Source organism: Chrysoperla carnea, chromosome 5 (genome assembly GCF_905475395.1).
Source record: "Chrysoperla carnea chromosome 5, inChrCarn1.1, whole genome shotgun sequence".
Lineage (NCBI taxonomy): Eukaryota > Metazoa > Arthropoda > Insecta > Neuroptera > Chrysopidae > Chrysoperla > Chrysoperla carnea.
This window is the reverse complement of record NC_058341.1, coordinates 20304470-20323386: the sequence shown is the minus strand read 5'-3', so window position 1 is coordinate 20323386 and position 18917 is coordinate 20304470. Positions and strand designations below refer to the sequence as shown.

Genomic DNA, 18917 nt, shown 5'->3' with positions numbered 1-18917 from the left:
CATAAATATAATAAAATCAAATAATATTTACATAAAATTAAAACATGGCCTGTATTTTGATATTAATTAAAAATAACAATAACAGGCCTTTTAAAATACCAACAACATAAAAAAAAAATTTAACTAAAAAGGCCTACTTTTTATTAAAGATTGAAAACGCACAGCAAACCAACATAAACGCATCATTTAAAAAAAAAAATTGTTTTGAAATAAGAAAAGTAAAAGAAAACATATAAAAATGCCACAAGGACCAATGTCAAGTCCATTAATGCGACCATTGGTTGTGTTAGCATTACCTGGCATGTATTTATTTTATAAATACAATCAATATAAACGCCGCCAACAAGAAACAGCACGACGACGTTTAACGGAACGTGAATTACAACATTTAAATCATAAAATTGTAAGTGTGAAATGTTCTTTAATTTTTTTTATTATATTTTATAACTTTTCGTCCCATATCACGAAACTTTGAAACATGAGAATATTGCTGTTAGAGTTGGCTTTAAGACGAATGTATGAGATGAATTTTATCGTACTAGTGAATCTTCAATTTCCTTCCTTCTTGCTTTAGTGTATTCAAACAGCCAATAACCAGTGATTTAGTTTCGCGAAACATTCCTATACAGCCTAAAAAAGCTGAATTGTTGCCTAGCATTCACAAATAGTGCTTGTTTATGCACGAATTTATCCTTTATTAAAATTTGAGCAAATCTACTATAACCCCTTAATTCCAGAATACTCGTTTATGAAAGCTCTTGATCCAAGTAAAGAAATTAGTAAGGTCTTATTTCGATGATCATGAAATTCTAATCTCATAATACTGATCTCGATTCCAGCCATATTTTCATAAGCTTAAAGGGTTTGTAGTAGCAATAGTAATTATGGTTTAACCTTAGTTTAGTTTCTGGTTTCTCGACCTTTTTTATTTCTCGAGGCACGATAATTCTCGACCAGGATTTCTCGAGTTTCTCGAGTATCTCGAGAAGTTTTGAAATTTATAATAAAACACGATATTGTTTTCAAATTTTTTTCTTTATTACAAATTAGACTGATAAATGAGTTCAATTCAATTCAATTTTAGTTTCTTTCCCCGTCTCGAACTACCATAATAATTATCGAGGAGAGAATTCTCAATCAGAAACTCTAGTTAACACACCCCTCCAGCCTCTTCCACCATTTGGCATAGCTAGCTCGTTTCCTCTAGCTCTTAGGTTACTGTCAAGCCTATTCACTTTTTGTACGAAGATCAGAATATAGCTCCACTTTCTTTGTTGCATCTCCAATTACTCCAAAGTCAAGGCGAAGGCTAGATATCCCATTCTGATTTTGCAGAGACATTCTGCCTGAAAGAGTATGTTTTACGATTGATTACAATCCGGACAGGTCACACTATTCGAAGCACATGGATGCCTTTTCAGGATCATAGCTGCCTTTTGAGTCTACAGTAACCGGTAAACACCTTACCCAGAAGCCGAAAAGGTTCAATTAGTACAGACGTTGTTAATCTTGATGAACCTCTAATCTAGGTGATAAATTAATGGAAACAACTTCCCTTACTCCTATTTATCTCTCTTATAAAATCACTCTGTATAAATGTTATAGATAAATTTGATTTTATTTCTTTTTTTGTTATTTATTTTATTTGAAATAAAAAATAATAAACGTAGACAGACGTTGTACAATACATTAGAGAGAATGTGTATATTGGGATATATCTACTATCAACGTAGAGTTCAGACTCACGAGTAGTGTACACACATTATAACTACCCATATGGGAGCACACCATGGAAAAAGGACTGAATAGATTATCAATGTTATTCTTTATACAGGATGTTTCGAAATTGTACGGCACTATCTGATTAATACAGCGTGTCTTTTTTAAGTAAGTAAATAAATGCTTCAAGTAAAAAATGATGCGTCTATAGGCGCACATTTTACGCAGATATTAAACTTGACAATGATTTTCATGCTCAATAAAAAGCTGACTCTATTCCATACCTGGTAATAGATAGACGAACAATTGTAAATTAGAAAGATTTTATTGATTAAAAGGGTAACATTTTTTGTTCGAAACGTTTTTCCGCAAATTCTATAGTTTAGGCAAAAACGAACACAAATTTTCGTATGTCTTCTGTTTCGAAATTGCATAGTACCATGCAATTTCGAAACACTCTGTATATAATATTCCTATCTATAGTGCTATATTCGTTATAGCTTCTACATTATTTGATATTTACTTTTATAGATTACTTTTTATATTTGTAGCATTTCAATTTGATACCAAGTCTGTAAATATAGTGTTACATAGAGAAGTAGGCATTCAAAATGGTTGCCATTTGTTATTTAAACATACAAGTTTGGTGAATTGCTGGCGAGTAAAAGAAACTGTTCTAATGAAATAAACTTTTCGGTTAATACTCCAGTAAACGGGGATTAAACCTCTAAATTCTTTCTTATCGCTCCGATTGAACTGAAAATTTGGGATCAGCTTTGTTCACCTTCTAGCTCAAAATTTATATGGTGCCTAGTGGTGCTTTTTCTCAGGGGGTGGTAACTTTCTAAGGGGTGAAAAATATATGTTGAAAATGGCAAAGGAAATGGATATAGCAATAAAATCTATAAGCAAAATGTATAATTTAAGTACATTTCGAAAAGTTATTACTTTTCGAGTTATTGGCGATTGAAATTCGGAGTATTGAACGTTAAATAACTGAAAAATTGGAAGTATTTTGTACAATTTAAAACCTTGAAAATGAAAAAAGTTGCATGTCATTTCCATGAAAGTTAACGGAGTTATAATGAAAAGAAAATTTATCGTACCTTTTCTTTTATGTTTTATTCAGAACAAAAACTGATGAATTTACTACGGGAACTCAAGTTAATGCTTGCCACTTTTCAATTTACTTTACATAGATACTTGCAACATGCTCAAAATGTTTAAGCAGTTTCGAATATATAGTTTATGGAGCGAAAATAATAAAAATCACATAAAAACCGGAACTCATTGAATATAAAAAAATAATTATAGTTTTTATCTTAAGCTTTTCATAAATTTATTGAACTTGAAGAAATCTTTTTATTATTTTTAAAACGTTTTATATTTTTAATTAATTAAAAATATAAAGTACATTAATTTATTTTATAAATAATTTATCTTTAAATAACATTTATTTGAAAAAGAAGAACTTACCATTCTGTATATTTTAAGGAATTCCATTCTGTATAATCTCTGGAAAAATAAAACGGTATATATTATTTTTATTGAAAAATTATCCTTAAGGTAGTTGGGTCAATCCAGCAAAATCTTAAGAAATCTTCAAAACTTTTATTATAAGTAATTAAAAGCCTTTCTTTCTTAAACATCACTGTTTACCCGTGATGGCGGTAGTTAGATGCAAAGTAAATAGTATTTATTATATATGGGAATTATATCAATTGTGTGTATGTGACATGTATATATGTGTGGCTATCAACACTGTCTATACATGATATTTCAACAATTAACTCAGTTAATTGTTTGTTTAACTTGTTTTTATTAAAAATATTAATTACAAAACATTGACACAAAAGAAAAAAAACAGCAATTATAAATCATTATCGAAGTAACTAAACTATTTTGTTTATAAACCAGCCATATTTTACAATAATAAGTAACTTATTTATTATAATAAACTTATATTCTTTACTGGACATCAATTTTGCTAGCAATTTTTTGTCTAGTTCTTACACATCTATTTTTTGGTTGAATATAATAAGACGGAAACGAATTAACTTGTACCGTACGATCTACTTTATCAGTCATTTGATCAGTTTCAGATGTTTCATCACTAAACAGAGTACGAATTTTCGACTCACTTTTTAAGCAATTTAATATAGGCTCACTTTTTAAGCAATTTAATATGCATAAACAAAAAACAGTTAAAATCCAGAAAAACATAAATAAATAGTGTAGGTACATCTGAAATAAAAAGTAATAATAGAGTTAATACTTGCCTTCGAAAGCTTTTTAAATACCTTTATTGCAGCTTTTCTAACTTGGTCCCATTGGTATGCTCATCTTTATATCGGTTTGGACTGATAATATATCGAAATTCCCGAAAAGTCCAAGAGACGACGAGGATACCGTTCACTGTGGGCACCAGGTACCTTGGAGACCAATTTTGTGCTGATATTCGTGTTCAATGATCCCAAAAACCACCGAGTAACGAGTTTGGAATCATATTCATTACTATTAACCGAATTGTAAATTTAGTATTTACGGACAATTTAAAATGCCATTATTTTGTGTCAATAGTGGCAAATTGCATATTTTTAATTTCTTATAAATCAATATAAGTCACAAAGTTTCTTGAAGCTTTAACGAATCGAATGCAGAAAATCGCATTGAAAATCGTCTTACTGTTCAAATTTTTCGAACTTTGATCGTTTTTAGTGTTTCGTTTCCGCGACTATATGCTGAAGGCTCAAGCGGGCTTCTAGTATAAAATGAGCGATACAGGTTCCCTTCTTTTGTTAAGGAAAATGGTTATAACTTACACTAAAAAAATAGCAAATTATTTTATTTATACTACGTATAATACTGTCCATTTGTTGAATTTATTGACATTGGCAGCTAAAACATTGACAGCTAAATCAAAAGATTTAGTAACGTAAACTTAAAAGAAAATTAAGTGATAATATACAAATTTGAATAATAGTCTAAAGAAACTGAGAATTTATAAACCACAATTTATTAAATGTAAATTAAATTTTGGATTTGGATTGGTTTTTTAGTGTGAGAAAAATAAAATTTGATGCACCTTTTTAAAAAAAGCTTTGTTGTCATGGTTTTCCAGCAAGGTTAGTCAACTAAAACTTCAACTCTTCGTTCATCAGCTGCGGTGTCCGAGTGGTTAAGGAGATGGACTTGAAATCCATTGGGTTCTACCCGCACAGGTTCGAATCCTGTCCGCAGCGATAATTTTTTTAAACATTGTTTCTTACAATTATTTTGAATTCTTTTGGGGTTGAACGTCTGGAATGATTTTGATGATTTCAACGTCAACAGATTTGTTTTAATCTTGCAAATGTAACTGAAGACATGCCGACCGGCATGTCTAGACCGACTCAAATATTCCCAATAATGGATCCCGAATAAAATCTATTAGAAAACATAGCCTATAATAAAATTGGCATACCATGAATCAGTGAGTGAACGCACTTTCAGAGTTAACGCGAGCTGTATTGACCGGAATTGTTTTGTCACTGGGTTGGTTGTTCTTGTATCGAGTTATTTTTATCCGAGTTATAATGATCGAGTTTTTACCAGACTTATTCAATACCGAGTTACTCATGACGATTCCCCTCTTTTTTGTGCTAAATTTGCGGCACCCTTCAAAATTTGCTACCCTAGATTCGAGTCACAGAGCCTGCTGGTAAATCCGCCACGGATTTTGCAAAAGTTTTGCTTACTCATATGAAGTTAAAATGATTTTCTAACTATATAGCACTTTAAAAAAAAATTTATTTATAAAATTACAGTATTTTTACTTCATAAATATTAGACTTCACCCCCATATAGTTTAGAATAGTTTACTACAATTTATGAATACTTATCATAACGTGTAAAAGATGAAGCCAATTTCGATGTAGTATAATAAATTTTATAGATATATTCAATATATGTATAGAATTTCTATGAAACATTATTCTTCCTTTTTTTTGGGGGTAATTTATTACATAATACATCACATAATAATAAAAAGTGGTATTATGTTTGTGGTAGTAAAAGTAGCAAAAGGGGATGAGAGAAAAATTTTTAGCTTTGTGAAAAGCGTGTATCGTGTGTGTGTTGAAATGGCGACATTATTATTATATTAATATTAAATTTAAATCAAGGACTTTTTGATGGCCTAGCCTGAAATTTTTTTTTTTTATATTAAAAGCTGTTATATAAAAATATACCGGGTGTGTACATATATATCATCCAACGCTTTTTAGACTATGTATATATGAAATATACATAGTATATTAAGTTTAGACCAAAGTTTATTGTACCCCTTCGGAATTTGATGAAACGCAGTTTATAAGGTAATTTTGACCCAAGAAATTCAAAAATCGGGTTCATTTTACGATTGGGCTTGTAATTTTTCGAGATATCGGCAAAAATCGATCCAAGGACTCGTTTTTTTCAAAAACTACTAACCCAATCGTCTAATATACACGATTTTTGAATTTTTTGGGTCAAAATTACTTTATAAACTGAGTTTTATCGAATTCTGAAACAGAAAATTTTTTTTTGATTTTTCGATTTTTTCCAAGGGGTACCCCTTCAAAAAATTGCAAAAAATCGAAAAAAATTTTTTGTTTCAGAATTTGATGAAACGCAGTTTATAAGGTAATTTTGACTCAAGAAATTCAAAAATCGGGTTCATTTTACGGTTGGGCTTGTAATTTTTCGAGATATCGGCAAAACTCGATCCAAGGACTCGTTTTTTTCAAAAACTACTAGCCCAATCGTCTAATAAACACGATTTTTGAATTTTTTGGGTCAAAATTACTTTATAAACTGAGTTTTATCGAATTCTGAAACAGAAAATTTTTTTTTGATTTTTCGATTTTTTCCAAGGGGTACCCCTTCAAAAAATTGCAAAAAATCGAAAAAAATTTTTTGTTTCGGAATTTGATGAAACGCAATTTATAAGGTAATTTTGACCCAAGAAATTCAAAAATCGGGTTCATTTTACGACTTGGCTTGTAATTTTTCGAGATATCGGCAAAAATCGATCCAAGGACTCGTTTTTTTCAAAAACTACTAGCCCAATCGTCTAATAAACACCATTTTTGAATTTTTTGGGTCAAAATAACCTTATAAACTGAGTTTTATCGAATTCTGAAACAAAAAGTTTTTTTTGATTTTTTATATTTATGCCGATACGATTCAATACAGGATAAAGTGATAACTCATTGGTTCTATTCAAAAAATCAAACCCAAGATTTTTGTAAGGTGACCCATGGACGAATTTTCTTAAAACATTAACTTCATGTTACATTTTATGCCTACAACAAACCGACAAGATTTTAAAGCTTTAACGGGGTTTGGAATTCGGGAATTGAATATCTAAACCAACTTAAATTGGGATGATATATTGAGGAAAATATTGGGTGTGCCAAAAAAATAACTTAAGACAAAAGTTGCAGAATTTGATGGGGGACTTCATGATTCTGACATATCAGATTGGACCTAGTTCACCGGATTTCAAGATAGAATAACACTTTAAACTAGAAAGTTGATCCTCATAAAAAAACATATAAACATTTTTTCGAAAAACGTTAGCTTTCGGAGGAAATGAGACTTAAAAATATGTCATTATTGCATTTAATCGAACGAAAATATGCTTTAAGTTTATCGATAATTGTAGGTCAAAGTCATGGGCATAGACGAATATCTACTATTGACAACTTTTGGCTAAGTCATTTTTCCCTGGTTAACGTGTTTTCAAGATAATGTTTGGGTATACTCGGTTGTAATACATAGGTCAGAAGTCTTTTTGTGAGTCTATGGTCAACATAATACAGAATGAAAAAGTTTTCTAAATGAAGCCAATCGATGACGATGGCTTTACAAGGCTGAAATTAATTTTTTTCAAGAAAATGTTGTATTTTCCATAAGACACTCGGTATAAACCGCATGTAACTCACATGAAAAGTCGTTGAATCAAGGTTAATTCAATTCATTTAAACATCAATAATAAAAATTCTTTATACTAATCTATATCACCTTGTGAAAATTTAAATAAAATCGTAAATTTTCTATAAAAATTACATTAAGAAAATCTATCAGCCTTCATTTACAATATTTAATATCAGTAATTACTTCAAGAAATAATTTAATAAATCAAAAAAACCCGTCTGCGTTAAATAAAAACTGAAAAGAAAAAAATATTTATTTTTCGAAAATCCTGTTAATTTTCCCAATTTTTACTGTTCACATCCAGGTATAGTGGAATAAGAAAAAGTACCTGTGTTGAAAAATGAAATTTAGGAAAATTAACAGGGTTTTCGAAAAATGAATGTACCCAGAGCAGGTAGAAAGAGTCTTTTTGGTTTTGTTTTTTTAATACTTTCTGCACTTTATAAGTCTATGAATATTGATTGTTATAACTATACTAAAATTGTTTTATCGAGGCCAACTTTCTGCATATTTTCGAACCCTGCTTTAAAGTGTGTTTTCGAGCCTAATAGTACAATTTAATTGATTTGAAATGACTGAAACTCACTGTAAAGGTAAAAAACCATGCAAGTATGTTAGCGATCCTGATTATAAAATAGACATCAGTGTATAAATTATTGATTGATTTTTAAAATAACTCAAACAAGCTATCAGTCATCATTTTTTTGATTAAATTGTCAAACTTTCTTGATGAGTAATATCATTTAGTTTTATTAAATGTATTTCAACCATCGAGAGATATAGTTTGAACGTAACTGTGAACATTTGATTTCAAAATTTCTCATATAATGGTTTAGCTGCTAGATTTCGCCAGTCGGCTAGTATTATATTATATTTACCACGTCTTAAATGTGCTGTGGAAATAAAATTATTTAAAAATATTTTTAAAAAAATTAAACGCTGCGGACAGGATTCGAACCTGTGCGGGTAGAACCCAATGGATTTCAAGTCCATCTCCTTAACCACTCGGACACCGCAGCTTATGTTGATAAATACAAAAAATTATAGCTGATTCAGAGCAAATGAGCAGTGAATAAATAAATCTAAAACCTGATCTACAACAAATACTTAGTACTACATAGTTATTACAAAGAAAATCATAAAATTTTTGCTGATTATTAAAAAAAAATAACTAAAAACTAAATATTTATAGAGTCCTTTTCTACCTCTGCAGATCGTCTTAAAAAAGTACATTTGAGCTGGTGTGGCCGCCTGTAAAACATTTCAAACGCGAACCCATTCGTGAAATTTAAAACTAGTCAAAAAATAAACTTTTCTAAGGAATAATTTTTTCTTTGGATTTCTTATGGATCGTTAAAAAAATAGTCATGGCCAAGTTTTGTAAAACAAAAAAAAAAAAAAACTAATTATATTAATCCTTTAACAAATTTATAACTTGACTCATGACAAATTATTTCATCGAATCGTTCGAGTACATCATTTTAATAGTATATTATATACACCTAGGGAGCCTAAGTAAAGAATGTCTCAAATGATTAGTGTCTTCTAAAAAAAATTTAAAAAAAGTACATGAAAAATAAAAATAAAAATTTATAGGTTCTACCGAGATTTGAACTCGGATCGCTGGATTCAAAGTCCAGAGTGCTAACCATTACACCATAGAACCTCCATGTCTAAGTGTTGGAAAAGTGTGTATATAAAGTTATCAATATTAAAGTATTATTTTAGTTTGAATATCGTTAATTCATTAATTTATACATAATATAAAAGAAAGTCGCTATCGGCGTCTATCTGTATGGTTTATATCATCAAATATAAAAAGCTTTTTCAAAAAACTCGCCAAAAAAGATCGTACTGAGGCAAATTTTTGTGCAACTTTTTTGGATTTTTGTTTTTTATAACATTACGAAGTGTATAATACCTTAAAAAAGTTAGCCTGCAAATAGGGGGACTGAACTATATGAGTATAAAAATGTAGCATAGTCTTTTGTAGTTATTGTCAACGTATAAAAGTTTTCGAGTAGTTATTCTTGACCTTTTTTCTTCCAGTTATGAATTCAACTAAAATTATTCTTTTTTAAAGTCTTTTGTAACATGCTGCACTTATGTTCAATATACCTGTTCTAATTTTTATTTATGTAATGATACAGCATGTTTTAGAAAAAGTTTTTATGTCGGCCTTTATTATTTCCATTGTCTTAGGGATTTCTAGTCTTGAAGATCTGTTGAATACGCTTTAACATTCAAGTTATCATCAAGAATATCTTCAAAAAAAAATCGAATGGCATAACGTGAAAATTGAGGGTGGGTTAATGGATATAAGTTTAAAGATAAAGGATAAGTCCGTTATAGGCGTCAAGTGTCCTTTCTAACAAACGATAATATTAATTGGGGAGATACTGATACTCGCGGTGCTGCGAGACTGAAAGACAGGCATGGTCAGAGTACATTCCGTAAATATTATCTCTCTACCAAGGTCCTCTTGGGAGGAAATAGTAGCAGCAAAATTATTCTGTTGCTCTTTAAAATGTTCAAGAAGCAGTGTCCGTTTGTGCCCTAAGTGTGTCCAACTCAGACCAAACGCTTAAATCGCACGTGGACACCTAAATATATAACTTCGATATAGAAAAAGAAAATGAACAGTATTTCTATTGAACATGAATACAATAAAATGCAGGTAACTGAATAACGTCATCAAAGAATTAATTCTAGTTGGTTTGGCACTTAAATAAGTGAATATTGCACTTGAATGAATCACAAAACAAAAAACAACAAAACATCATCATCGTCGTCGTCAGATGTTCTGATGATGACGTATCAGCCATCCATACATAACCTAACCTATATAATAAAATAAGCAAAAAACCATCCTTTTTTTATGACATATTTTGTTGAGGGTTCTTGAAAAACTGTTCTGTGAACATCATGACGTATAGTTGTTAGTTCAATGTATATGCTGTACAATTCCAAGTCAACTGTTTTGTCATTTATAACGTCATCGTATTGTAGATATTTATTTATAAAGATAACGTAGAAACTTTAATAAGGTTTATGTTTATTTCTGGATTACATCTATAGAGCATATATATATATACAAGGTGTTCTATAATTGTCTGCAGTTATTTACCAAATTTGGATCTGAGGCCATATTAACGAGATAATTAACCTAACTTAATCCAAATTTGATAAAAAACATTTTCTTCTTTTTTTTCTCAGCTTATTCATAAAGAGAAAGTTCTGCAGTCAATAATAGAACACCGTGTATAGTAAAATATAGGAATATATTTGAATTATGAAGTCCCGGTACTATCTTTCTACTCAGTATGGCTCACTTCGGCTTGATGAAGCCATTTTATGTTGAGAATGTACCAATCACATGTAATTTTATAATAATAATAATACTTAGAATGGCTTAAGTATTGCGTTTATTTTGACTTAGGGTATTGATGACAGTCAGTGGAAATGCGTTTCATAAATGGCGGCATTCATAGAACTTTATCGATAGTTCAAATATACGTGTGAAATTCTCTTTTGGAGGAGACTTTGGTGGGAGACTCTCTAATAAAAAAATAGCGCTCTCTTTTAATGGTCTAGTCATTCCATAGAACACAGCCTTCTTTAAGATTTAGTCTGCCTATGACATCCATATTGATTGCTCAGCATCATTGGTGATTTTCCAAAAAGAATTTATTATTTATTCCTAAAAATGGTAGGACTGCCTATAGTAATCAGATTGTGTTATGAAAAGATTGCTAATTATGAATAAATTTGAAACAATGTTTACAAATAATTCATATATTTATCAAAATTATATCACAATAATATGAATTATGAAAATTTGCTGCCATCTAGATAATGTGTGAACACTTTTGTTGTCAATGTTACACCCTTAAAATTTGAATATTTTTTGTTACATACTTTTTGCATTGAATAAAAAAGTATCTCAAAAGTATAGAATAATAAAAACATATTAATACCATTTTTAAACACGCAATATTACGTGTTGACCAATTATTTTGTGTACTTTTTATGATTTATACACGCAAACATTAAGTATAATATCATATCTGTAGATAGGTGTCTATATCTTTGATATGTTCTCTTTGGTTTTGGTTTTTTTAATACTTTCAACAATTTATAAGTCTATGGATTTTGATTGTTTTAACTAGTAAATTATATTACAATTTAAAATTAAATAAATAAGTATAAAAATATAATAAGGAACTTTGAGACTAGAAAATTTAAAAGTTTTGACTTGACGTTTTGTTGGGCTACGTATAATCAAGCATTCGTTTTATAATTGTTTTATTGCTGGAAAATCCATATGGTGAAAAAGCATTTGTATTTAGATAATAACTTCCTCGTGCACTGTAAAATAAAGTTAATTATTAATCACATAAAATTCGGTAGCCGGGTTTTTTTTAATTAACGATCCCTCAAAGTTCAATACATGATTTATTTAACTTAGGAGGTTTAAGATGTGTTCTTTTGGATGGCGTCAAACTGTCATAAATTGGCAACTTGCTGACAGAGTTTTCGCAATAGGCATTTTTCAAAATTTGTATCCAAAGGTTTTATTTCGGCAATTTGACACCACACAAAAGAACACGACTCTATTAAAAGTGAAAAGAGGAGAAGCTTTTCAAATGAAGGATCTTTAATTTGAAAAAAGTGTCACTTTTATGGAATAAACGAATATTAGCTTACCTTCGATCAACAGCAAAACCCATGTAAGCAACATCTTGATTATCACATCTTAGAAAAGATTTTACATCATTCAAATAATTTTTCGTACATTTAACTGCTAGGAATCCAGTGGGATTTAATACAGATTCTGCATAATACTTCCATGCTCTTACATGGCTGCAGCTCACTGTAAAGGTAAAAAACCGGCATGTATGTTAGCGATCCAGGTTATAAAATAAACATCAGTGTATAAATTATTGATTGATTTTTAAAATAACTGTAACAAGCTATCAGTCATCATCCTTTTTTTTTTTCATTTTTTCTATTAAATTGTCAAACTTTGTTGATAATTTAGTTTATTTTTACAAAATGTATTTTGGTCATCGATTTAGCGTAACTATAGCATATTATAGCGGATTCAACAACGAATGAAAAAATCGATATTATGTGTAAGGGGCTTTGAGTCCCATGATTTTTATTCCCTTTTAATTGTCGTTATCACAATGGATCTTATTGTCTTAAGGTTTACTAAGTTTAATCCCAAGTTTGATTTCAACTCACCAAATAATCCAACCATTCGGTAATTTTTTGTATCAAAATATCCAGGTTGACAACCTGGCTGATAATGTCTTCCACTGTTTGGATAAAAATCAATATGTCCCATTTTGAATGGATAACCAAATATACCAGCATCCGTATGAATAACATCCACAAATTTCGCATCAGTGCTTTCTAATTTTGCATGCGGCTGATTGTTTAATGGAAATAGAGGCCATGCAGGATCTAAACCTTTTTTAGTAAATTTTCGATTGATACTTAGTTTTTAAATGCGGCATTAAATAGCGCTCCTCTTTTTATAGTTGGGTTTTAAAACTACACTCATACCTGTTAAATGGTGTAATCTTGGATTTCCATTTGCATCCCGTAATTGTTTCCCAGTAAAACCCGCTGCTTCCGCTCCTAAACTAAATCCAATTAAATGGATATTTTCAATTGGTACACCAATCTTTTCTAAACTATCGATTAAGATTGCCATATACTTTCCCATAGGTTTTGTATTCCGTGCCGCAGTTACATACCATGGTCCAGCTACTAGATTGCGCCAATCAACTAATATTACGTTATATTTACCACGTTTTAAATATGCTATAAAAATAAAATTATTAAAAAATTTTAAAAAAAAGTTGATCGCTGCGGACAGGATTCGAACCTGTGCGGGTAGAACCCAATGGATTTCAAGTCCATCTCCTTAACCACTCGGACACCGCAGCTTATGTTGATGAATACAAAAAATTACATCTGATTCACAGCAAGTGAGCTATGAATAATCAATCTAAAGCCCGATCTACAACAAATATCAAGTACTACAAAGTAATTACAAAAAGTAATATATAATTTTTGCTGATTAATTAAATGATTCAAATCTTACGGCTTATTTTATAGTTAATCAATTTAAAAATAACTTACAATTAGACAAAAGTTTTCGGAGACAATCGTAAGCTTTCGGAGGTAACTAGAATAACTAAAATTTCAGGTCAAATATGAACAAAAGCTAATATCTCTATTGCCCTTGAACTTTTGGCTAAAGCATTGTTCTGTAGCTAGAGTGTTTTCTTTCGTTTAAAAATGCAATAATGGCAATTTTTTCCGAAAGCTAACGATTTTCGAAAAAAATGTTAGTTTTTTATGAGGATCAACTTTCTTATTTAAAGTGTTATTCTATCTCTTACCATTGAGGATCTAAATTGACTATTAAAGCAACCCGGAGAACTGGGTCTAATCTATATGAAGCCCCCATCAAACTCTGCAACTTTTGTTAAAGTTATATTTTGATTGGTTAAAGTACAAAACGAGCTATTAAAGTAATAATATTGCGATGGGATCTCAGGTCTAGATGGCAAACGATTTATTGCCATTCGTCTAAATCTACCACTGGATAAAATAAATCTCCTGTTAGAAAATTATTTTTTCACATACTTTGATTATACTGAATATGAGTCTTAGAAAGTATCGAACTCAATTGTAGATCCGACTTTAAATTGAAAGGTGAATACGTTTTTCATACCATCTCTAATAGTATTTCCACAATCCCCTGGTGCCCCTTCCGTAAAACCATGTACAAATATAATTGTTTCTAATGTTTTATCAATATTCCAAGTATCATATATTTGTGATAGTTTATTAACATTATTTATAGGTAATTGTATTCCCATTCCATTCGAATACTCTTGATTGTACAATAAATATTTGATATCACGTGTAGCGTTCAATCCACAACATGCTTCCGTTAATATACAATCACCAAATGGCCGGTACGAAATCATTACACTTACATTATCTAAAAAAAATGAAAAAACTACTTAAATTCAAAGAAAATTTCTATTTTTAAAACTAGGTTCTATCGAGATTTGAGCTCGTATCGCTGAATTCCAAGTTCAGAGTAAAATGAACTTTTTTCAAATTAGCAACAATATAGATATATAATAACAATTTTGGCCTAAGCCATTTTAATTAATTAATAGCTTTTAATTACACGACTGACCGAAAAAAGCAGGATATATGTTTTAAGGTTCATGTATGTATGTTAAGTACGCTAACTAAAAGTCCCCGATTGGCACTATTAAAACTTTTAATCTTTTCATGTGAAAAAACTTTTTGTAAAGATAGGCAACTTTTTATACATATCTATTTATAGTGTTGCCTAGGGCAACATCTAGTTGCCTGTAGCTATTTAATTTATCTTTTACACTAGATTTTCTTTTAACTACAAAGCATGTTTTGCTTTTCTTTACTTTATATTTAAAGTAAATAAAGATTAATTCGCATAGGTGGGCATTCTTTCGATGTAACTTTCTTTTCTTACCACATTTACTCTGCTTTAAGGCATTATTTTGGTCTAGAAATTTGAAACAATCGATTTTTTTTGCATATTTTTAAAGGTTTCACCCTTAAGAATGTGCCCATAAACAGATTTTTCAAATTTCGAACTATTTTTGGAGGTACAGCAGATTTTGTGCTAACGAAGTTCAATCGAGAGCGATCAATTTGAACTGCGAACTTCTACTGCTTCAAATAAAGGCAAAACAGCTCGGTTAGCAGAAATAACTTTGCAAGACATTGCATATGAAGGACATGAGAGTCCAATGTATGAATCTGGGATCACCCATTAATCCAAAGTGAGTAATTTTATTCTCCGAGTTACTCTGCCGGAATGGTCTCTTAAACTTAAAACGCATTTCTTAAAACTACATTTTTCGAGGAACTTGACGTGATATCTCAAGTTCGACTCGACCGATTCCTTTGAATTCCTGTCTTTTGTCTGAACATTTGACTTTCAACTCTGAGTATTTAAAAAATTTCGAAACGATAAAAAAAGGGGTGAAAAAAAATTATTTTTTTCATTTCGACACCATTTTGTGAATTTTTTTGGCTGAGATCCAGAAGATAGAGACATCGTTACTAATTAACAATTTTTCAAATTTTGAATCACTACAAGGGTTGGAATCTTGTCAACCAAGGAGCCGTTTTCTTTGAAGACCTCACTTCATCGGCCTGTAATTCGAAGAATTTTTAATTTCTTTTTGTTACAATTTTTTTATAATCTTAGTTTCAAAATGCCTACAATTTAGGCTTCTAGACGAGAATACCCTTTTAAAGTGTATTTCCGTGTAGCCGACGTAGCTGCTTATTATTTTTGCAAGACATATTTACATATGTAATACAAATGACATAAACTACTTGTAGGCGAAATATAATGTGCGAAAACGCTATAAAATAGAGGTAATATACTTACGAAAAATAATTTCAGAAACTTGACAAAAAAATAATCTTTGTAAAATATGCAATATTTTAGCCATTATTCTTTTATATAAAAATTATTTAAAAAAATAAATAAAATAATTACTTTTTTAACACTCAAACTATTAAAATATTATTTCCGATAAGGTACATTAATTTTTCCTTAATTATATTTTTTATATTAAAATAGAAAAATTTTTTTTTTTATTTTTTATATAAATCAATTCAAATTTTTGCTTTGTCAGTTTTTTGTAAAATAAATAAATAAATAAATTTTAATAAAAAATTCTATTTAAATATTAAAAAATAAATTGCTTATTTAAAAAAAAAAAAATATTATATATTTATGATTATTTATAAATATTAAATTTTTAATTTTTTTATTGTGAATTATTAAATTATATATATTTCTTTAAATCGGTAATTTTCTTATAATGTTATAATTTGAATCAATTTAATATATTAAATTTTTTTTATTACTATTATTTACTTTTTTGTATGATCATGATGCAACCGTTTAAGAACAAAAACAGAAATGGCCTTAATTTATTTACAATTTAATTGTTTTTAATATCTAATCATCCTTTTTTTTTTTAATAAAAATCGACATTGAATTATTTTTTAATTATTTTTAAATACTTTATATTGTTTTATAAGTTTTTTTTATTTAACTTTGACACACAAATCATTTATTAGATTTTACTCCTACACGTTTATTGTTTAATTTTTAAATATTTAAGATAGTTCCATCACGAAAATACTTTTCGATAAACAAAAATTAATTATTTTGCACACTACTTATTTATCTTTGTACCGGGGGTTCAATGGTTCATATTCAATTTTACTTTTTTGTCATTTTTTGATTTTTTTCCGCGAAACTATTAATAGCACAGGTATGAAACTTCAGAGTTTTTTCTGAGTAAAAATTCTGCATAAAATAAATTTTTCCCAGATTTTTCCAACTTTGCGACAAAATTTGCCATATATACCGAACTATAGAATAATAATACAAATAATTTAACTAGTAGGACAGCCCATTATTGAACTTTATTTTATATCTCCGTTCGATTCCCAAAAGTTGTGGATTGTTCTTTAAATTTAAACAGTTTGTCAAATTAACTGTAGTACAATTAAATTATATTTACCAAATTCATAATATAATAATTAATTTCCATTTATTAAAAAATGTAGGCAATATAATTACATTAACGATTGAGCTTTTGCATAGCAACTCAATATTATTTAAAATAATTACAATTAAAAATATAAAAATTGGGAACAATTCTTACAAACTCTATGTAAATAATTAACTAGTAATTAATCATAAAATATAATCGAATAATTATGTTGTTTCAAAGAGAATATTAAAACTTTTCCCATCTAAACTCATGTAATTTACTGCAGCATGAAGTTATAAGTATATTTCCACGGAATGGTGAATATTTAATTTCTGCACTAAACGATTTACTTTAATCGTAAATAAAGTATATTATTTGTGTTCTGGGCAATATTTACACAAACAATTTATGAAGTTACTATTGAATATTCTCCTACCGCGAAAATTTTTCTCGTTTTTCTATTATTTTTTAAATTTACTCAGAAATGATAAAATTGATTTTTCTATAGAAGCTATTTACACAGACAAGACGTTGGTATTTACTTAGGTACTATTGAATTTATTTTCAACGGACTAACTGCACCCCGAAGTATTAAATTTTAAGCATTCCGATAGCTACGTTCTGTACATAAGGTATTATAAGTTTTGTCACAAATGGTAAGAAATAGAAACCCATTACTCCATTTTCCTAATACGATGATAAAAAAAACGAGCTAAGATTTTAAATTCAAGCACAAAATTGATTTAGAATACGTGTTTAAGCCGTAAAGGATAATGGGTGAATTTCAAAAAAGTTTTGTTTGAAATTTCATTTAAAAAAATTCAATAAATTTACTGCAATTACAAGTAAATAAATAATAATACACAGGTTATATAAACAATGAACTCTGTTAGTTGTCACATTTCTTGTTTTTTAAATATTTGTACTCACGTGTTTAAAATTTACAATTTATTTCATAAAATTTTAATAATTATTTAAATTTTAAACAATTCTTTTTAAATAAAACTAGGCTTTTAAAGTTTTATCCAAAGTTTTGGTTGGTTCAATTAAATTCACTTATTTAATAAATTATTAATTAAATAACTAAGATTTTATAAAAGTTGTAAATCTTTTTTCAGCAACATTTTTAGGATAGATCGTTTTATGTTTTTTTTTAATGCAATTTTTTTGTAAAATTTGAATGTTGGTTATCGAATTGCAAACTTTCAAGATATCAAAAAAAATACAATCCAAGTGTGGGTATAATAACAATGGCCAAACAGAAAGAACATCAGTCAAAATTATTATGAAATTGCAAACAATTGTTATCACACTGGCTCACAGAACTTGGTATAAAATTTCTTGCATTTTTTTTATTCCTACAATGCAAATGGATAGAGATATATGTCAGATGGAAATGTTATTTATTTTATAATTTTATTTTTCTATTTATCCATTGCTTATTTATCCCCACCTTTCAACCCAGCATGGAATTGAATAATGTAAATTAGAGATAAATAATCAATAATTGTAATAATTATTTATAAAATAATGATACGCTATTTATCTTATTTTTTTTGATATTTTTTTGTATACGCGAACAGTGTTAATTTGATTAATATGATGCGTTTGGATGGCGCGAAGTGGTTAAAATGGAGG

General features: G+C 29.0%; 1 protein-coding gene and 4 non-coding genes across 5 annotated transcripts in view; 2 read left to right on the top strand and 3 right to left on the bottom strand.

Annotated features, from left to right (window-relative positions):
- The first annotated feature begins 131 nt into the window (after nucleotides 1-131).
- The window catches only part of LOC123300785 (myotubularin-related protein DDB_G0290005-like), a 29572-nt gene continuing 10786 nt past the window's right edge, over nucleotides 132-18917 (top strand). Inside the window, exon 1 of the mRNA XM_044883433.1 lies at nucleotides 132-403. Coding sequence (XP_044739368.1) covers nucleotides 239-403 — 165 coding nt within the window. The 5' untranslated portion in view covers nucleotides 132-238. The remainder of the gene's footprint in view (nucleotides 404-18917) is intronic.
- Nucleotides 4880-4961, top strand: Trnas-uga. The gene has a single exon. It is a non-coding gene; the product is annotated as a tRNA-Ser (tRNA).
- Trnas-uga lies at nucleotides 8615-8696 on the bottom strand. The gene has a single exon. It is a non-coding gene; the product is annotated as a tRNA-Ser (tRNA).
- On the bottom strand, nucleotides 9272-9343 carry Trnaq-uug. Its single transcript has one exon. It is a non-coding gene; the product is annotated as a tRNA-Gln (tRNA).
- Nucleotides 13553-13634, bottom strand: Trnas-uga. Its single transcript has one exon. It is a non-coding gene; the product is annotated as a tRNA-Ser (tRNA).